This window comes from Neoarius graeffei, chromosome 15 (assembly GCF_027579695.1).
Source record: "Neoarius graeffei isolate fNeoGra1 chromosome 15, fNeoGra1.pri, whole genome shotgun sequence".
Taxonomy (NCBI): domain Eukaryota; kingdom Metazoa; phylum Chordata; class Actinopteri; order Siluriformes; family Ariidae; genus Neoarius; species Neoarius graeffei.
In genome coordinates this window covers 35,542,685-35,564,543 of record NC_083583.1, presented here as the reverse complement: position 1 = coordinate 35,564,543, position 21,859 = coordinate 35,542,685, and the positions used below count along the sequence as shown (strand labels likewise).

The 21,859-nt window shown below is 41.4% G+C and overlaps 1 protein-coding gene across 14 annotated transcripts in view; it reads right to left on the bottom strand.

Moving 5' to 3' along the window:
* Positions 1-298: 298 nt before the first annotated feature.
* si:zfos-588f8.1 overlaps positions 299-21,859 on the bottom strand; it is a 94,346-nt gene continuing 72,785 nt past the window's right edge. For 4 of the 14 annotated variants that reach the window (XM_060941186.1, XM_060941184.1, XM_060941188.1 and 1 more), the window contains 21 exons: positions 19,352-19,501; positions 19,109-19,263; positions 17,932-19,023; positions 17,620-17,683; positions 15,679-15,770; positions 12,479-12,594; positions 12,135-12,310; positions 11,927-12,034; positions 9,766-9,936; positions 9,553-9,594; positions 9,330-9,441; positions 9,038-9,111; positions 8,211-8,403; positions 7,882-8,010; positions 7,659-7,764; positions 6,216-6,347; positions 5,956-6,079; positions 5,583-5,630; positions 4,090-4,202; positions 3,717-3,844; positions 299-1,951 (listed from right to left, as the gene is read on the bottom strand). In XM_060941186.1, coding sequence (XP_060797169.1) covers positions 1,578-1,951; positions 3,717-3,844; positions 4,090-4,202; positions 5,583-5,630; positions 5,956-6,079; positions 6,216-6,347; positions 7,659-7,764; positions 7,882-8,010; positions 8,211-8,403; positions 9,038-9,111; positions 9,330-9,441; positions 9,553-9,594; positions 9,766-9,936; positions 11,927-12,034; positions 12,135-12,310; positions 12,479-12,594; positions 15,679-15,770; positions 17,620-17,683; positions 17,932-19,023; positions 19,109-19,263; positions 19,352-19,501 — 3,699 coding nt within the window. In that variant the 3' untranslated portion in view covers positions 299-1,577. Of the gene's footprint in view, positions 1,952-3,538; positions 3,631-3,704; positions 3,845-4,089; positions 4,203-5,582; positions 5,631-5,955; positions 6,080-6,215; positions 6,348-7,658; positions 7,765-7,881; positions 8,011-8,210; positions 8,404-9,037; positions 9,112-9,329; positions 9,442-9,552; positions 9,595-9,765; positions 9,937-11,926; positions 12,035-12,134; positions 12,311-12,478; positions 12,595-15,678; positions 15,771-17,619; positions 17,684-17,931; positions 19,024-19,108; positions 19,264-19,351; positions 19,502-21,859 lie in introns of all 14 variants that reach the window. The other 10 variants (XM_060941197.1, XM_060941187.1, XM_060941192.1 and 7 more) reach the window with 9 other exon arrangements.

The window sequence follows — 21,859 nt, the reverse complement described above, 5'->3', positions numbered from 1 at the left end:
TGATCTTCTTAGCTTTTGTATTTTTGCACTTTGCTTTTCTTTTGGATTATACTCTTTGGTTTTTTTTTGTCTTTTGTTTTGCCCTGTATATAGTGTATATAGTTTAAATAAACCTTTTGATTCTTTTTCTACTTCCGCCTCACGCCTCTGCATTTGAGTCATCCCCCTGGTGGCCTAGTGGGGGTTTGCTGGATTATCACACCAACGAACCAGGTTCGAATCCCAGCAAAACCCTAACACAAAGTACATACTGGTCTGATCTGAGACCTTTCACAAATGAAAACCAGACACACCTGCAGCCAAGTAAAAGGTGTATTGTAAGAAAATAATTCATTCAATCTGAACTTTAGAGGCAGAACAGCAACATTCGCCACTTGAAAACAAACAGCGCAAAAAAAAAAAAAGCAAATATGACTTCTGAACTCTAATCATCCATTCTCTCTCAATGACTATACTTCCACATGGTACACAACACACCAGCAGGTTAAACACATGACATCATTAGTAAACAATACACAGTTCTTCTCTGACGTTGCCATTGACCTTGAGCACAGCATCCTACTGTTTACTGCAAGATCCAGGTCATTGGTTAATTGTCTGGAAAAAAAACCCTGATGCGAGTCGAGAAATGTTTCATTTTGCTTTGTCTGGGTTTCTTCCATCAGACAGAAAAGTGGCTCATGCTGTTTTCTGCTCCTCTGTACGATTAAAACGATCCGTGAGATAACTCCCAAAGAGACTGCAAAGTCCACAGTTCACAAAAAGAGCTTTTCCACCAACATGGTGTGCTGTTATTAACGTTGAACCATTTCCAGCATAAGAAGCAAGAACTGATCAAGAAGCAAGAATGAAGTTATTTACATACAATTAAAATGACTACATATTGCAAAAATTGTAAAATTTGTATTGCAACCATAAAAAAAAAAAAAAAAAAAAAAAAAAGTGAGCCTGTTTAGATCAGGATCAATTGTTTTGCTAAGAAGTACACCAAACTGTGCAACTATACACGGAGAATAAATAGCTAAAAGTAATCCATACATGTACATACATCCTGCTGTCTCTTTGTGCTGTGTATATTTTATTAAGAATTCAACTCTGAATGGTAAAACACTCTCGGAGCCAAAAAGAACAATAAGAACCTGCTAAAAATTTGATGGTTAAAACTTCTTAAAATAGGTCTGTTGGCCTTCAGAATCTGCACCAGCAATGTGTTGGTGGAAAACAGGTGTGAAAGTTTTTCTGGAATTTTTTTTTGTTTTAAAGGGTTTAAAGTGTCATTTCCCCCCCCCAAAAAAATGTCCTTGCCCTCATACTTCAAGAGAAACAGTACAAACAAGAATTTACACACCGCCAAGAAACAAAAGGCACAATTAAAAACTGTTTACCAAAAAAAAAAGAAAAAAAAAGTGCAACATCATGCTTTGTCCATAAAATTAAAATATATACACACAAAGCATAGAATTTAGGTTCATGATGGCACCCACAAAGCTGCAGCACAAATCTGTACTTAAAGTCTATTAAAAATTCTATAATGAGAGGGAAAAGTGCTTGGTGAGCAGGATTATGAAAGGTGTAAATCAAACACCATCTTGGATATGAGCAATGTCAGGGTCGGAGAAGTGTCTGGAGGAGATGAGGAGGTTCTGTGGGAGAGAAGAGGAGGAGGAAGAGGACGACAAGGCAGCGAATTCAGCTCCAGAGCCAACGAACAGTGACTGGATGCTGTCTTTACGGCGCCCAGGTCGTGGCCGTCTCTGCACGAGCGTGAAGACACCAGGGGGCAGGCGCAGCGTGCAGGGGATGATGGGATACCGGCGTTGGAGCTGGTTTCTGGAGGGTGGGGATGAAGAAGAGGGACAAGAGGAGGAGTTCTTGCTTTCTGAAGAAGTCAACTGGGGTAACGAGGATGAGCTAAAGGGTTTATGGGTTTTCAGTATGGCCGTCATTCTACCTGGACAAAAGGGAAATAGATTGGTTTAGGTAAGAGAAAGAACCCACACTCCCTTGTCACAAGAAAAAACACCATGCAACTACTCATGCAGTTATTAGCAAACCTACTGAAGTCACCATGCACCGTACAGATCACATTTTGCACACAAACCCCAGCTCAGGAAATCCTGAAAGTAGCAGATAAGGAGAACCAAAGCAAACACAAAAACACACCCCAATTTTAATTACTAAAAATATTTAGCATTCAAAACTGACAGGGACAGACGAACTGAGCATTAGCAGTAGTACTACTACATACATCACAAACCAAATAAGGTGAAAATTGTGTCATGATGAGGCCATGCTCTAAGCTTATGTACGTTAAAGTATCAGGTTTCCTTTTTGCATATAAAAAGAGATTTTGAAAAAGCATTAAGTTAAGCTTTCCAATACAATTAGGCAGACTCTAAAATGGCTCCCTACTCCTGTGTCCATAATTATACCAGAGTGCTGTTAGATTCTAGACTCTGATTGGCCAGAAGGTGCCGTTTCTTAACAGCAACTCTGACAGTAGTCCAGCTACAAGTCACAGGTTTATATTAATGTCCTCATTCAAATATGGTACCGTTTCTATAGTAACAGCTCATTCACAGGGCAAACACTTCATATAAATTGGGGGGGGGGGGTGCGCGCGCAGGTTGTCTGTGGGAGGCGGGCTGATATGGCATGTAGTAATGATCGTCACCCGTGGCCAAGTATTGCGAATTTGTTTCTGCTTTCAGTGAGCCAGAGAGAGAGAGAGAGAGAGAGAGAGAGAGAGAGAGAGAGAGAGAGAGAGAGAGACTCATAGCTGGCAGAGCTTGCCCCACACCAGTCACTGTCAACATTAGTCATCTTCAAGACGAAAGAATTGATACTTTTCTCAGGAACATGACAAGCTGTGGTTTTTGTCTTCTGAAAATTTTTTTTTTTTTTGGGGGGGGTTGTGGGAACGATTCTTTACAGCTGCTATAACGCTAGTGAGAACAGGAACCATCTTGTTTCACGGACGTGAACTATTAAATGCAACTATAAATGAATAAACAGTAAAATGTATTTATTAAAGAAAAATGGCAAATTACTGTGGTAAAAGAGGAAATAAAAACTTTTCTAGATAAGACAGGATATAAAATTAATCCACTTTAGGGTGGTAACACTAATGCTTCATCATACGACCATGTCACTGATTATTTTCCTGCAACAGGGACTTTGATCATTATCATACTTGGAGCAAATGATTTGAGATTTAGGACTCCTTTCAGGAAAAAGAATGAATGCCGTAACCGTAAACTGTTATTTAATGTTGAAAAAGTAGATATGTCTGGCAACGACAGTTATTCGGCCAAAACATTTACAAAACGTTCATCTATTCACTGAGTAAAACGGGGGATCTTCAGCACTTTGTATGTGTATTATTTGCACATTCAAAGACTTCACATATAATGACAGCCTCAACATACACAATTTTAAGTTAATTTACCAACAGACCTCAGTACCATGCTCTCTCATGCCAATACAACCAACCCCTAATATATGCATGCATCCAGAACAGATCCAAACTCCAACACACCCACAAACGCGTGTTTGGTTTGATCATAACCTGCTAGAGAGCAGCTGGCACTGCCACTCTCTTTAACGGCACCAGCAGCGGCCTCTCCACACCTGCACCATAAATGACATGGTGACTAATCACACTAAGATAAAATCCAGAGAACAAAAAGGCAATGTGTCTGTACCTTAATACTGACCTTCCATGTCCAAACTGGGGGTCCGGTCATCTAACAGACTCTCTGAGCTAGCTGAGGCCTCCGAGTCCAGATTCTCCTGATCTGAACCTGGCTGCTCCATATCTGGCAGCCTGCAGACCAGGTCATCTCTGTGACACACACACACACACAGTTAGCATACTGCATTCATCAAAATAAAGGCAAATGAAGATCAGAACCCTTGTGCGAGTTAGCAGACTGACTTGGTGTTGAATGTAAACAAAAACCTATTCTCCACAGACTTCTCAGCATCATTAAATTTATAAGATAATGTTGCATTCAGGAATGCAATGTCGTGAGAGAGACAGAGGAAAAGACAGAGCGATTGAGACAAGGGAGTTGTGTTTAATCCTACTTTTCCTGTTTGATGGACTTGATTCGCTCCACCAAGTTCCTCTCAGCCTCTGTATCCGAGTCAAGTGGTTCATTCTCAGGAACAGCACACAAGTCGGAGGGTTTCTCCTTCACCTGGAGAGAGAGACGCACTTCTAAATTTGCAACCGCTTCCAAGATGCCAAAGCATTGACCCAGGTCATCGAAAGTGGGGTGTACAAAATAGAATTAGACAAAGTTTTGATCATGGCATGGATGGTACTCAGACCAGCCCTTCCTGGTATTTCATAAATTGCTGATCTGAGTTTACTCAGAATGGTGCAATAAATGCAATCCAGTGCCATCTAGTGAGCAGCAGTGTGCCAAAGATGCTCCAGATTTTTGCTCTTGGATGACAGGAGTAGACCCAATCGTGATTTCTGCTGTTGTAGCCCATCCACCTCAAAGTTTGACATGATGTGCCTTCGGAGATGCTTTTCAGCTCACCATGGTTGTAAAAGAGTGAGTTACAATAGACTTCCTTTCAGCCAAGTCTGGTCATTCTCCTTTGATCTTGCTCAACAAGGTGTTTCACGTGCAGTTTTTCACACCATTCTGCAGAAACTACACTGTGTGAAATTCCCAGGAGATCAGCAATTTCTGAAACACTCAAACCACCCATTTGGTACCAATAACCATGTCACACAGGGATCACAATTTTGCTTCATTCTAATGTTTGATGTGATCATGAGCTCACCTTCTTGACCTGTATCTGCAAGATTTTTTTTCACACTGCTGCTGCCACGTGATTGTCTGAGTAGATAACTGCATGAATGTGTAGGTATTCCTATGAAAGTAGACGGTGCTGTGTTTTCTCTTATAAAAGCATACATGTCCTTAGTTTCACATCTCTTTACACGCCATCTTTTTCAGCACTAGATTATTTTTGTTCTCTGTACTGCTGTGAATTCCTGATATTACTGGTCTAGTGTGGAAAAAGTTGAATAGTAGTTACTGTAGGCCATTTGTGCGATGTAAAGCATCGAGTTTGACTCCTGTGCTACTATACAGGGTGAAGAAAAATCATCTCTTACAACAACCAAGTTATAATATTCACAGACACCACTCCGTTTGAGTTAGTAAATGAAAAGGATAGATAGTGCAAGGCTTATGACCCATGCAGTGGGAGTTGAAATTGTTAAGTCTTAAACAAAAAACACTTGGGCAGGCCAAGGAATGGAAAATGATACTGGTCTTCAAACCTGGACATCTCCATTTACAGTACAGAAATTTCCACCAAAAATGAAGACAAGGCAATGTGAAGAATGACAAATGACAAACAAATTAAACATGAATGATGAAGTGAGAAATCATGCAGTGCCATGAAGACAACCCATAAACCAAAACCACACGCAAAAGAGTACTATACACACACATGCAGCGAGTGGGAATTAGTGTGTGAGCATCTGCACTACATGCAGACTCACATCTACACACACTGAGTGAGTACATGGGACTCCAGTTGAACATACATACCGCTACTCCTTTATAAGGAGAAGTAAACCTTAGAGGTAAAGGCCAGCTCTACAGAAACCGACACAGAAGCAGAGACAATGCATCACAAACTGAAAGAGTGATACATCTATACACAAATACAGACAGAGAGAGAGAGAGAGAGAGAGAGAGAGAGAGAGAGAAAATCGTGTGACAACAGAAGAAACAAACAGCAACAGAGCGCGACTAAAGAAAAGAGAGACATTTACAGAGAGACAGACATATTTACAGAGAAACAAACGACCAGTAAGTGTGAGACAGAAGCAGCAGAATAGAGACCAGAGAAACAATGGACAGAAGGCACCACAGAGTAAGAGAGAGAAATGCAGCAGGTGTGTCTCCTCTATGCTCTCACAGTGTTGCTTCTCTTCAGCTTGAGTTGGTTCTTCGCCAGCGTCTCTGCGTACTCCAGCTGCTCAATCTCCTCCATCCTTTCAATGTACAGCCTCATCTGCTCATTAATCAGCATCTCTACGCACCTGCCCAATGCACGCACACACACTATCAGCATCTCTACACACCTACACAATGAACACTTTCAAAAACTCATCTCTGGTATAATCATGGTCATCTTTGGACTGATAAATGTAGAGGGAGAGAGACAGGGACCCATACGTGGTCGTCTTGGCGACATCTTTCATGCTGAGGAGCGGGTCCGCACTGTCAGGACCACGCAGGATGCAAGGGGCGAAAACAATGGCCAAGGAGTTTGGGGTCATCCGGTTACTCTTCTCCTCCCTTGACACCCTGGAGAGAAAAAGGGGGGGGGTTATTACTGCAAGCTCTTTTACATCAAATGTAATATAGACTAAAACACATCTTATCGGACCAAAAAAAACCCCCCCAAAAAACAAAGGGTTAGTTTGATTAAAGTATTTACCAATCCAAAATTGATAATTTTCCTGTAACAGCACCTCTCAAACTGTTATCTTTTACAGCAACTTGACAATGATTACCAATTTTTAAGAACAATTAAGTTATTTCACAAAATTAAGTCATACAAGAGCTGATAGAGTTGGCTGTAAGCCATGTACAACGAGACTGAGTGGAATAATTGTTATATCCACATTCATTGGATTTTGAGAAACGGCATTTTTATTTTTGCAAATTTGATAAAAACTTTATACAAAACATCTGACAAAATAACTTCCGCTTAGAATGCAAACAAACTGGCGAAATGACAGTAGCAATTTGTGAAAAATACTATAATAAGTTTCAAAATGAATAAATAAATGCATGAAAGATGGGTTATTACCATTAAATACTTTTATCCCATATTTTGTTCCTTTTTTGCAATTTTTGGGGTTGTTTTCTCGAGTAGAGTTTTTAATTTCGTCCTCGGTTGGTTCAGCAACACGCTCTGCCATGTTTTTCTCTACTCACGGTATACAAGCTGATATCCTAGTAGTAGGGTAGCCAATCAGAGTGCACGATTGCTCATATCCAGTAAATGTAGATAGAAAAATATACGTTATAGCTTTTATCTACTTATAGTTACATTTAAATGTTGTGGAACATTCATGTTCTTACTGATGTCACAGCAGCGATAAACAGTCATTCCCTCATCAGCACCTCTTTGTATTCTCTCTCGAATTTAATAAGAGAAACAGAGCTTGTCATGTTAATGAGGAAGGTAAATGCAATTAATTTTGGAATATATGATGCTAGTATTCAGTTATTCTCAGAATTTCAACTGAAGAAACACACATGGAATGTTTTTAATACATCTAAGTGTTCCTAACCCTGGTCCCAGAATACTGTTGATTCTGAATCAGCTCCGAAGCTACAACATTCCTGAACTGGGAATGCTAGGTAAATGAAAATTGGGGGGAGGGAAGGAACCCCACAAACCACAACACACAAGGATACTGGAGGACCATGATTAAGAAACACTGGTTTAATATGTATAACCTGTTCAAAAACCCCCTATTAGTCTTGAGGTTTTATATTTAAAAAACAAACAAAAACAAACAAACAAACAAACAAACAAACCACACAAACCACACAACCCCACACACTTAGATAGCTGGCCAATTAAAAGGACACTGGAGTGCTTACCTGACTAGGTGGAAAATGAGTCTCTCCAGAGTCTGAAAGTGGGATGCAGGGAGCTCCTCTATAACCCTGTAGATGGCCTGAAGCTGTTCCTGCTTTTCAGGTAACTCTGACAAAAACAGGGTAACAGCATTTAGTGAAAAACAAGGCAGCAAACACTTACAGTAGACAGAGAAAGACCGAATGATCGAGGGATTCAAAGTAATGGAGGTACTTTAAAACTCACCTACTGCATGGAGGAAATCGTTATAGTGATTAAACGTCATTAGGGGTTCAGGGAGCTCCCTCAGCCACTGTTTCACCAAACCAGTTACGGTGTGGATGGGGTAGTCCTCTAAACACACTGTAATAGGATCTGCGCGCACACGTAGCAGAACACCACATGTACCCAACATGCATTTTTATTCTTAACCTAAGAAACTTCTCATACCAGAGCGTGCTCTCTCTCTCTCTCTCTCACATACATTAAGATAAATGAGATTCTCTCTCTCTCTCTCTCACACACACACACTACAGTTAATGAAACAAGCCTAGACACCGTGATTATCGTCTTACCAGCTTCTAGAAGTTGCCGGAGCTCCTTCATGCGGTTAGCTGAGCCAGACTTTCTGTAGATGCCCTCAGTATAGAGGCCGTTCATCTCTACATGTTCCAGCATCAGCTCCAGAACCATGGGGACCGGGGACTTATCGTTGACCAGGCGGCACACACGCACACCAAAGTGCTGAGAACCAGAATCCTCTTCACTCTGGACCAGCCGTGAAGAAACAGCAGAGAACACGTAAGGAATAAAAACACTGTCGTGCTGTAACTGGAAACTAATACAAAATGTGGTGTGATGAAGCAGAATTACTGTTACCATCCCAAAAAAGTGCTCTATTCCTGTTATCACAGCAATTTGCCAACTTTTAAAAAAATTTAATTTCAAACATTTAGTTTAAAGTTATATTCAATGTCCCAAAAAAAAAAAAAAAATCCTATTCTCACTTACATTAGAGCAGGTATAAACAATTGTTCCCTCACCAGCCTCTCTTTTTCTCTCTCAAAGTTAACAAAAACTCAGCTCATTTTACTGAGAAACTGCAAAGCGTAAACTCCTCGGTCCTGAAGATGTTGAAAAACTCCACTCCTTCCAGAAATGTTAAATAAACCTCTACTTATGGAAAACTTGCACATCAACTATTACACAGTTTTTAATCAATTTATGTGAATGGTCTGCTGTATGAATGAGTTATTACTATAGAAACAATGTATTAGAAGCGCGTTAATTATAAACCTGTGATTTGTATCAGCATAGGCAAACAGGCTATTTTCGAGAAACCTATTTCTCAAACAAACTTCTGACTGACAAAGTGAGTCAGTGTGGTCATACTGAATCGTACCTTTTTTGAGCAGTATGTATTACAATCTGTGACGATTTTCAACAGACACTTCTTGTGGCAAACCAGCTTGCAATCTGAAACACAAGCACTCAGTTGTAATCGCATTAAAACAAAGTGGAAAGTTTTCCTGTTTTTGACGCTACCATTAGCAACATCATGAATGGTAAAAGATGTGAAACTTAACACTATAGTCACAATATTTGGTCCATAAGAGTTTGATTTAAAATAAACAAAAACATTTAACATTACGGTTAATGGTAGCTGATAACGTACATGCAGGAAACGTACTCACACTTGCACATATAGGCTTTCTCCATCACCCAGATGTAGGAAGAGCACTGGTCACATGACTGCATTATGTTCACCTGGAAATTGCTAAACATATGGTCCAGTGGACTCTCCATCTAAACATGAGCATGGCAGTATAGAAGTGATTTAATGGCTGTTTACACACCAAGAAAGGGTTATGACAGCATGGTGCTGTGTGTGAAGCGAGTCCATATAGCAGCACTTACGTTCTTATCTTTTTTCCGCCTCTTTTTCCGACCTTTTGGGGGCTGAGAAATATATTAAAAAATAAATAAAAAACCAAAAATTACATCCCACTAATTCTGGTTTGTATTTACATTAATACAAAAAGAAACTCAGACATTGCTATACAGCATATTATATTTTGAAAGAACAAGAACTGCTGTGCAGAGTTCGTCTCTCTATATTTTGGCTTTTACCTTCACAGGCTCAGCCTCCTCTCTTTTAATCTCTCCTCTGATAAACCCGTCCAGCACAGACTGGAACAGATTGACAACGAGCTGCACTTCACTCTTTTGTTGCTCACCAGCTAAACTGATCACCTTGTTCTGGTAGCCCCTCATCAAGCCCTTATATCCAATGCAAGGCTTCTGCAGGAGAAAAGGGAGAAAAGGTGTGGTCTGTAAATGGTTACCATATAAATAAATAAACCAAGTAGAACTCAATCATGTATCAGAAGTATAAATCAATGCTATGTAATCTTCACCCTAGTCTATAGAGAGAATGATTTAGTAGTTTGCTGCAATATTCATAAAAGCTCAACACGATTCCTCCATATTTAACCATGTCCCTTATGCTGCTTTTCCACTACCAACGCGGCTGAGTTGGGCTGAGCCGTGCCGTGCTGAGTCGAGCTGAGTGGGGCTGTTGGAGTTGCATTTCGACTACAACCGCGCTGAACCGTGCTGGCTGGAAGTGGGTGAACACATTGGGTGGAGTTAGCGAAAGTGGGTGGACGTCACGTGATGTCGTTAGGCGGTGCAAACAGTGACATCAGTGACCTTTTAAGCGGTAGTCTCACGACCCGGATAGTAAACAAACATGGAGGACATGGAGTCGTTAGTGTTGCTGGTCTTGGTGCTGTGGCTTGTTGTCACCGACAATGCCAACAGATACTGGCAAGAGCGTATAGATGAGGCGAGGCGCATAAGGCTTCAGAAATTCTTGTAATTCATAATTCTCCTTCTTCCGGGTTTATGGTGTTTACAGATCCCAGCGTGCTCGCAGGGCGTGTGAGGACACTCCTCCTCACCAATCAGTGCACAGGGGAGTGTCTCCTCACGCCCCTAGCCCCACTTGGCTCGGTTTGGCTCGCTTCAGCCCTACTCCAAAACCGTGCGAGTTTTGGGTGCTGAGCAGGGCTGAAGCGAGCTGAGTCGTGCTGCTCGGAGGTAGTCGAAACGCGAGCCGTGTCGGGCTGAAGTGAGCTGAAGTGAGCCGAAAAAGGGTAGTGGAAAGGGCCATTAGTTTGCCTCTTCGCATCATCAGAATCATGCATTTTTCCTGTTTCTGTTTGAAACTTACTAGTGATCTAGTTATTCTTAGCTCAAAAATATGGAAGTGACGGCCAGTGAGATACTAGAGACTTAAGTGCAGATGAAGGAAAACAATGGCAGCTTTGTTTTTATAAGGCAAGATGCCATCTCTCTTCTATTACCATTTTAATAATTTTTCAGTGGAACGGTCATAAATGCATTTAATTATGCCTACAGTTAAACGATATGGCACAAATCCTGAATATCACCACCACTTCCACTACGGACATCCACACAAAATGCATCATCTTGTCACACTCAATTTAATTGTACAGACCATGCCTTTTTCTTTCTTCTTTTAATTTGGCACATTTCCTCATCCCTCCTTCACATTAACAGTGCCACCATTACACATCCGTAACTGGATCCAATATTAAAAAGCAATTTTTACAAGGATGTGATTAACTCAGTAACATATACGACACAAAACAGAAGCAGTGCCACCCAAAATATCAGGCCATTTATAAACAGGATATCAATTATCATGGCTTTTACAAAGACATGCGACATTAGGCAAGGATAGAATACGAGTCTTTCAGAACCACTGTAAAAATAAAGTATTCGTATTCATGAAGCTTCAGTAAAACCAATCTACATTTTCCTAATTTTGTCCCCGCTTCATCTCTTTCTAAAGATATAGAGAGAAGAAAATTCTATAATCCAACAGTACCGTGTTGGACACCATACTCACAGGCCTGCCATGTTTATAGGCTGTCAAAGCACTAGGGAAAGAATTTAATCCGAGATCAACGGTTGTTTAGTGCCATCAGCTGTTTGGTTAACCAGCTTACACTGGCTAGGTGATTCTTCTACTTGTGGCAAACAAACTACGCACCATAATGTGACTGTTGAGCTGAAATGATGCATTCAATACTCTCATTTCTAAGAACAGTCTAGTCAGTCATCGCCCAATCTAGTCATGAGTAAACTAGAGCACAAAGATGTTTAACAGCTCACATTAAGAAGTTTTTTTTTTTTAAACAAAACCACCCTAATTGACAATGAAAACTAGAACTAAACAGGAACACCAGCAGTCGGCACTTACTGAGCAAGTGTACAGGCTTTTGATGTTCTCTCTGAACTGCATGGTGGCTGTAATAAAGATGTGCTCTGTCGCCGACAGTTGCTTTCCCCTCGAGCGCAGGTCATTCACCTGTACCACACAGAAATGAATAAAAACAAAAGCATTCATCACTAAAACCTATTCTTTGTTATTCTGCATTATGGTCTGTAATTCATGTTGGTTATGAGACCTGATTTCCCAGAAACTCGTCAAGGTGCCGGAGCTCGTTTGCATTGGTGATCTCTCGGTCCAGCGAGGCGTTCCATTGCTCTGTGACCCGCGTGGCACGGCTGATCTTAATAGTGGGGTTTCGACTCAGACGTCCACTGGAAGGCTCTGAATGATGTGTGCGTGAAGATGTGGCGGCTGTGTGTGTCAGACAGAGAAAAACAATCCTACATGATTCATAAAGTGGAAACTTGTGCTTGTCTTAATGACTCCAGATGAAATCATCATACTGCAGATCAAGTTATTTTAAGGAAACAATACAGCTAAGAATTTGAACACAAAAAAAAAAGGGGGGGGGCAAGTTACAGTGGGTGCTCTCTTTTTCACTCAAAGCAGCTGCCATCATTAGGTCTCCGTCTTCTGGAGTTTGAGCCTCTTTATGAGGACGTTTCTTCAGAATCTTCCTGAAGAAGCCTGTTGATCTACAACACAAACAGCACAGAAAACATTTAAAAGCTGCAAATCGGAGGTTTTTAATGACTGCACTTGTTCTAACAGATTGCTACGATAGCAACAGCTCATTCAAAGGGACTTGTACAGTACACATGCCACATAAATGTATTGATGTACATTTCCTTTCAAGAGATGTTTAACATTTATGGACAAACTCCAGTTTCAGTGCTTTCTGACAGTCTGAGCTAAAGCTACAACTTTTCCAACATCTTCAAAAGACAGAGGTGTTTAAAGCTCATAGGCAACAGTTTTAAATTTTATGCACATTTGAAACTTATGTTAAAAAACCCTCTGTAATTTTCTTCTGGTCCCAAGAAGTATTGTTAATAAGTAATAATTAAAATAAGTTGGCGCGGATCGCGGCGAATTTCTGTTCGGCTATTTTCGTGACCACTCGGCGCGTGACGTCATTTAAGTCAAACAAACCGCTTGAGTTGAGTCCACTTCCGTTTACTGACATTGCCGTTCGGCTTGATTGCAGACGTGCGTTCAGGAATTTCCACAGAAAAACCGTGCCTTATTGTTGTGCAGTGAACTGTAACAATGGGACCGGTTCAGGAAGAAGTTTTTACCTTTTTCCGAGAGAGGAGAAGAGGCAGAGAGAGTGGGTTGGCTTTTTCCGAAAAAGGAGAAGAGGCGGAGCGAGTGGGTTGGCTTTTTCCGAAAAAGGAGAAGAGGCGGAGCGAGTGGGTTGGCTTTTTCCGAAAAAGGAGAAGAGGCGGAGAGAGTGGATTGTGCGTCTCATCTCATCATCTGTAGCCGCTTTATCCTTCTACAGGGTCGCAGGCAAGCTGGAGCCCATCCCAGCTGACTACAGGCGAAAGGCGGGGTACACCCTGGACAAGTCGCCAGGTCATCACAGGGCTGACACAGACAACCATTCACACTCACATTCACACCTACGGTCAATTTAGTGTCACCAGTTAACCTAACCTGCATGTCTTTGGACTGTGGGGGAAACCGGAGCACCCGGAGGAAACCCACGCGGACACGGGGAGAACATGCAAACTCCTCACAGAAAGGCCCTCGCCGGCCACGGGGCTCGAACCCAGGACCTTCTTGCTGTGAGGCGACAGCGCTAACCACTACACCACCGTGCCGCCCTGGATTGTGCGTGTGAAACAAAATCAAGCAGTCAAAGAAGAAACGGACCAGCAACGCTCAAGCAAAAAGGAGAAGATTGGAGGTAAACATTTTTACTTTTGCTTGCAATTGACAAGTCAAGAGTCCTGAGGGATCCTGAACAATCATTGTGGAAATGAGACAAAGGGATATTTCCTCACTCAGAGTAGGCTATAAATAGTATAATGCCACGGATGGCAGGCTAATGTGGCCTACCGGCGCACTGTCCAGTAATCATTACCTATATCCATTAGGGAGGGCGGTTTAATTATTCTTCAAAAGGGCTCTTATTTAGCATTACAACGAAAGCAGGAATTTATCATAACTACCAGGATAAATCGTTTGGGCGAGTCTTGTTGAGGTCCGGGGTCACTGCGATCAGAGTCGGCCGAGTCGCTGTCCGATTCCGAGGCCGCACAGTCAACCCAGTGAGCCACATTCACCGATTGCTTCGCAACGGCCATAGGTTCATACATATATGGTTTCACCTCTCGATATTTAATTTGGAAAAGTTCCTACTTCAAAATCGCCATCGCTTTCAGACATTTTACACAACCTCTCACGACCAAAGTCCGTACACGTGTGCTTGGTTCGCAAGTAAACACAGAACTGCTCCCAGTCTGTTTGGCTTGAATGACGTCACGACGACGGTCCCCTGGCGGTGAAAGTGCGCATAAGTGAGATGTAAAGAAACCTTTGGAAATTGGACAAAACAGTATATTTTAACAGTTTTATTCAATTTTGGGGTGCAAATCAGACACTAGGAAAATTGAATTCGCTTTTTGGGTCGTTCTTCTAGACAATAAAGTTGATATTCTACGTTTCACCTCTGATCATTGCCTATGACCTTTAAGCTTTGTGGTTTCTCTCCAACATACGCTGCCTTTTTTGTCTTATTAACTCTCAGACAGAAGAGAGAGAGGCTAGTGAGGGAAGGACTATTTACAGCTGCTATAACGCACGTTAGAACTTGTTTTGCAGACGTTCCATGGCATTAAATGTAACTACAGATGGATAAAAAATACATGTTCACAAATTACAGTGGTGTAAGAGGAATAAAATACACTGGGACAAGCTGTTACAGGAAAATCATCCATTTCAGTATGGTAACAGTAACTCCACTTCATCATGCCACCCTGCCACTGATTTTTTTATTTTTATATTTAAAGTAAATCATTCTTTGATATTGAACTGCTTTTATGCTTATGGTATGTATTGATGGATCATTTTGGATCTCATGCAACAAACATTGCACATGACTTAAAATATGATTAAACATGAAGTCTGGCAGTGCCAAGCCAAAATCTCAGTTTAGGTATCAACCCTTATACACACACTTGGAATAGACAAGTACTTGACGTGAAGAACTGAAATCTCCCTGTTCCCATAGCAGCTATATAAGGGAGTGAAAAATTCACACTGGACTCATGAGCAGTTCAGATAAGCTGAGGCAGGGCTGGTGTTTTCCCATGAGCCTGATGACTCAGGTTTCCTGTGTGATAAGGAGTTTGACAGCAATGACCTCTCACACAAGGACACAGCTAAGACCTAAACTATTCGCTTCAAAAGGAGAGGGCCTAGAAACGCTTTTCACACTCAAGCCAGGCAGTCGTTTAAATTTCATTCGCTAAAGTTCTTTGGTTTTCTGATTCAGTTGAATTTATCTGCAGTATTTGAAGTGAAATGGCACTACCTGTCAAACATTCCTGCTCAACACTTTCACAAAACAATATGGAAACAAATGCCTGTTAAGACACTTTTCAACTGTGTTAAGTACCAGAATCTTTAGCACCACCAAACTGGAACAGAGACCTTTCCATCAGCCACCGAGTTACTGATTGGATAGTTCTGTGACCTGCTTAAGCTTGATACTATTGTACCATTATGTCTATTTCTGTAGAATAACAAGACTGATGATTTTCAAGTCGCACCTCTCAGGAGTGTGAGGGCCATCGTCCTGCAATGACCTTTTCACGCTGCTCGCTCTTCCTCCGTGTGGATCCTCCACAACACAAGGCATGGGCTGTAAAGGGATACACAAATCTTAAACTCTTATAGCATTGTTTCATGTGACGTGAAAAAGTCCTACAATTAAAAAAAAACAAAAAAAACAACAGCGCATTTATGGTCAGAAAATCAGCACCACCACCATGATTATAAACTGCCTTTATTCTCCAGACTGCACACACTGCATATCAACTTTTAGACACCAGCTTTACATTTGTCATTTTTCACAACGTTACTATCTCTCTCTCATTATCTGTAGCCGCTTTATCCTGTTCTACAGGGTCGCAGGCAAGCTGGAGCCTATCCCAGCTGACTACGGGCAAAAGGCGGGGTACACCCTGGACAAGTCGCCAGGTCATCACAGGGCTGACACATAGACACAGACAACCATTCACACTCACATTCACACCTACGGTCAATTTAGAGTCACCAGTTAACCTAACCTGCATGTCTTTGGACTGTGGGGGAAACCGGAGCACCCGGAGGAAACCCACGCGGACACGGGGAGAACATGCAAACTCCGCACAGAAAGGCCCTCGCCGGCCACGGGGCTCGAACCCGGAACCTTCTTGCTGTGAGGCGACAGCGCTAACCACTACACCACCGTGCCGCCCAGAACGTTACTATTTGAGTAATTAATCAGGGAATTAGTCTCAAGTTATTTGTCAAATTAAACACATCAACCACTTGTTGCTTTATGTTAAGAAAGTGACATCAAACTAGATATTCAATACTGTTCATTTAATATGCACATTCTTGACTTATTCTTTAAAATAAGAAAAAAAAAGAATAATAGGTTCGACTGTCTGTGTCAAGATTATAACATTTCTGCCCAAGCGTCATCCCGTTTGAAGGTTTTATACAAGTTTAAGGCTCTGATGATAAAAATGGCTGCTGCTAGATTACAGTATGATGATCACGGAATAAAGATCAAGAGTAAAAATCACACAATGAAAAAACCCCCACAAACATCAGCAACCAGCATCTGTTTGGGGAGAACAATAAATTGGGCAAATTGCTGATAAAAGCAGCAAACTCAACCACAGTGAGACTCTAGCTCCATTCTTCTCTGGTACGGCAAGTATGGGTTGCATGGCTAACCCTTTTTACTAGTCAAATATAATAAAAAAAGTCAAATTCAAGATTAAACACCTGTACACCTCCAAGAAAGTGGTATGAAAACTGAAGCAAAAGAAAATTAAAAAAAAAAAAAAAAAAAACACTTTTCCAAGTAGTCTTACACAATGTGAAGTTAATTTTAGATTGCCTTCAAGTGTGAAATATTTCCAAACTAGGAGTCTCGATGTGATTAGGGAACAGATTAGTTGACTAATGAGTTCTAATCTAATAGAAAAGCACAAAAGACAGGCACTTTAAGTGATTCACAGAGCTCTCATCCAGTCTCCCCAGGCAACTCCCGACTTGGAGTAAAGATGCATGACCTGAACGAGGATTGTGTGAGAAAAATGTCCAGACTTCCACATCCTCCATTTCTGCACTTTTAACATTCAAGCAGTTACACACACAGTTTACTTGATGTCTGTGTCTGGGACACTTCCAACAGCGCACATTGCCCTAAGTGAGCCAGAGAGCTTGATTTAATCTGGGTAGGTGTTGTTTCTTGAATTGAAAGGGTGTGGGGGGGAATAACAACACACAAAATATTTATTATTTAAAAATAAATAAAATAATTTACACACAGCTGCAAGAGCAGGTATACAATAATGAACAAAACGTTCGCACAAAACATTAGTATTAAATGAAACCTAGCACCACTAATATAATACTGGTAATACTGGAATAATCCTTACTGTATACCTACTTTTGCAGCCCCCTGTATATGGAATAGCATTTGAGCACTCTACCTGCAAAATTGCAGAGACATCTGAGGTCTTAAACTCCGATACGTCATTTAATGACCAGGAGGTCCTGCAAAACACAGAAAAAAAGAGAGTTTTTTTTAAAAAATCCTATAAGTCTGAGTTTTACTATGAAGCTAATGTAGCCAACAGATAATCAAAGATCATATCCTCTAGTTCCACAGCACAGGATTGGTCTGAGAAACTGTGTGTCATGGACATAGGATAAATCACTACAGTACACACTACACATTTTACTGAACTGTTCCATTAAAGATGAAGCAAAGAAAAAACAATGCACTGCGTAATAAGCCATACTTTAACGTGTGAGTCATCTGATCCTCCTGGCGTATGGGCTCTTTCAACGTGCGAGTCATCTGATCCTCCTGGCGTATGGGCTCTTTCAACGTGAACTCAGGCTGGGTGGTGTCCTTTCCCTGACTTTGCACGTCCTTGGTCCTTGGAGTGTGTTTGGGTTCATTAGACTCTGAAACTTCCAGTGGTAAAGTTGAGGGCCTGATTGGACCGGTCACAGCTTGTTTCTTTACCTTCTCTTCATCGTCAGCTGCTTTCTTAGGCTTCTCGCTCTTCTGTGCTATGAAGGTGTAGTGGTCAAGTTCTTTGCAGCCCTCATCTTTGCCTGCTGCAGCAGCACGCACACTCTCCCTCTGGCTGTGTTCTAAACCACGCTGCCTCCTCAGCTCCCTCTTTTCCTGACTCCGGGAGGTGGGAAGTTTCCCCATCGGTGGAGCTCTGGACCGGCCTGGATTAGGATGAACGGTGTTAGTCGTTGGACTGCCAGTTTGAGGGCTTTTTACATCTTCAGAAACACTGGGGGAAGTTTTAGGGAGGGCAGTAACGGTAATTGTGGGGTTAACACTTGCTGTATTCTCACTACTTTTTCCTAGTAATGCAATATCTTCATTAGCTTCCTGGGCAGCTCCCGTGGCTTCATTTTGCTGCTCTAAAACAACCAAACTCTTGTGCTCATGTGTTACTTGACTATCCTGGAGCACTGCTTCCTGCCGAGGACCAGCCTCAGTCTGCTGGCTTTCCTTTTCTTTAGAGTCCTGCACCAAATCACTGCCATCATTCTGTCCATCCATTTCTATGGCAGCCTGATTATTAAGTTGCAGCTCTGGCTCGTCCTCCTTTGTCTTCTGTTCGGAGAGCATTGCTGCTTGCTCCTCTCCTCCAGCCACCTCTTTGGCGTCTCTTTGTCCCATTGCTTCCTCGTGTGCTCTCCTGGCAGCATCAGCTGCCTCCCTTTCTTGTCTGGCTGCCTCCTCGGCCTCCTGTGCTTTTCGGGCCACCTCTGCTGCCTCCTGAGCTTGCCTGGCTGCCTCTTCCTCCTCCTCTTTCCTACGTTGAGCCTCTTCCCTCTTCTTCTCTTCCTTCAGAGAACTGTACCTAAGAAAACAAAACAATTCATCTAATTAATCTACAAAAGAACAACCATCCCCGAGTCCATACAATGTAAACATTATCATTTCACCTCCTTCGAGCAGAGCAGCCTCGGGCCAGAGCCTGGATTTTGGTTATAGATGCCCGCTGGTTCTGGTATTCGGCTCTCAGTTTGAATCCTCGCCAAGCCGCTTGAATCAGAGTTGCTGCTTGACAGCGGCTTTTGCAGTAGTTGCGCCATGAGCGCTATTACCCAAAGATACACACTTAGACACAGATGCACATCTTTCATGTTACAATAGACAGAGTCTACACATTGCTGAGGTGCATTTACCTGAAGAACGATGGCTGCCTGTCTCATTTGATTGAACTCCCTCCTCTGCATTTTAGCTCGGAACCAGCGCTGGAGGAAAACGATTTTGCGCATGACGTCTTTGTGGAGCGTATCTTGAAGCTTTTGCCTTTCCAGCTCTTTGAGATAAACCTAGAAAATCAAACAACCAGAAGCTCATGAAAAATGCAGTAAGGGTTGGTAATGTAATAAGATGATCACATCTACAATAATTGTGTTATGTTGCATTAAAAAAAAAAAAAAACCCTGGTCAGGACTAAAAACAGATGTAGAAACAATTTACATCAAATCAGCTGGTTATGAATCACTGTCATTATTTAAAGAAAAACCTTAAAGGTAATAAATACAATATCCACGATATCTTAATGACTTATGACAATTTATCACAATTTCTATATCTTCGTCACCCAGCTCTACAGTGCAGGACCATACAAAGTACTTCTGGGGACAATATTACTTTTTTGCTATGAATTAGACTAATGTTTTAAACACTGGATCCTGCAGCAAATGATGTGTTTCCATAAAGTGAAGCTGCTCTGATTAATGTCTCATATACACCTAGTTTTTAAGTTTAACATAAGCTAGTTCAGTTTGAAGATAAACACTTCCAGCTAGTCAGGATCTAATACTTATTCAAGCTAACATAACTTTAAAATAATCTGAACCAGGGCTGAACGATATGGACAAAATTTCATATCTCGATATTCATGCCAGATATCTTGATATCGATACGATACAACATGACTACAGGTTCGGTGAAAACCAAGCATTTTTCAGAAAAATAAAAACATAATACAAAAAAAAAAAAAAAAAAAATGTGGAAAATGCAGTTTTGTTTAAGAACTCACTGGCAGTCATCAACATTAACAAATTACAAATAAATAAATTACAAATCAAACATTTTACTGCAGCTCTGCTTTAACAATAGGTCCGTGGTTGTGGCGAAATGATCGATTTCATGGAGCTCGGATTCAGCATTCATTTTACACTCATTACAGAGTTTCGGAATGGCCACTTGATTAAAATGTGTTCGGGAAGGTATTTTATAACGCTTGTCCAGCGTCTGAACCATTTTTTAAAGCCCTCTTTCGAGACTGTACACAGGTACCATGTCTTTTGCAGTGTGGTATATGTTATAGCATCTGTAATTTCTTTATGTCTGGTGGACGTTGACTCGTACAGTGTAATGCTACTGAACACATCAGCAATCAAACTTTGCTTTGGCTTATTTTGGGATGACTGAGAAGTCCCCGGTGTTTCTCTCATTGTCATACACTCTTCATGCAGCATGCGATGGTGTTTTATGGAATCAATTTTGTGCCAAAATGTTCATACAATACTTTTGAAATATCAAACAAAAACGATAAATCAAAATTAAAAAAAAAAAAAAAAAGTCAATTTTTTTAGACTGGCTAACAAATTATTCATGTAATCGTGCAAAATATCAGTCTATTACTCTTCAGAAACCTTTTATTTTTGTTCCGTGTCTTTCTCAGTTTTGTTTGACGTAATTTATTTTCAAATCAAATCAAGTTTATTTGTATAGCACTTTTAACAATAAACATTGTCGCAAAGCAGCTTGACAGAATTTGAACGACTTAAAACATGAGCTAATTTTATCCCTAATCTATCCCCAGTGAGCAAGCCTGTGGCGACGGTGGCAAGGAAAAACTCCCTCAGATGACATGAGGAAGAAACCTCGAGAGGAACCAGACTCAAAAGGGAACCCATCCTCATTTGGGCAACAACAGACAGCCTGACTATAATATTAACAGTTTTAACAGGTTATTTTGGTTGCGATTCCAGCTTTCTCGTTTGCGCTCCCTGACTTTTTGCTTGCAGTTTTGGCACAAACTTCCCGTGTGGGTGGGCTGTCCAGGAATGCATTCCCATTGGCTAACTTGTGTTTGACTGACAGCTACGCTCAGCCATTCCCTACTCGGATTCTGGCGGACTGTTTGACGAGTGACCGATCCATTGACGGTAAACAAGGATCGAGTGGACTTCAGTGGCGACTATGATACTGAATTAATTCAACAAAGTGTAAGTGCGGGACAAATGTGTTGTATGTGTTGCAGTAGTGCACAAGTCCACTCGATCCTTGTGTACCGTCAATGGATCGGTCACTCGTCAAACAGTCCGCCAAAATCCGAGTAGGGAATGGCCACAACAGCCTCCGGGGGGGAAATCGCTGAGCATAGCTGTCAGTCAAACACAAGTTAGCCAATGGGAATGCATTCCTGGACAGCCCACCCACACGTGAAGTTTGTGCCAAAACTGCAAGCAAAAAGTCAGGGAGCGCAAACAAGAAAGCTGGAATCGCAACCAAAATAAATTACGGCAAACAAAACCGAGAAAGACGCAGAACAAAAATAAAAGGTTTCTGAAGAGTAACAGACTGATATTTTGCACGATTACACGAATAATTTGTTTGCCAGTCTAAAAAAAAAATTGACTTATTTTGATTTATTGCTTTTGTTTGATATATTT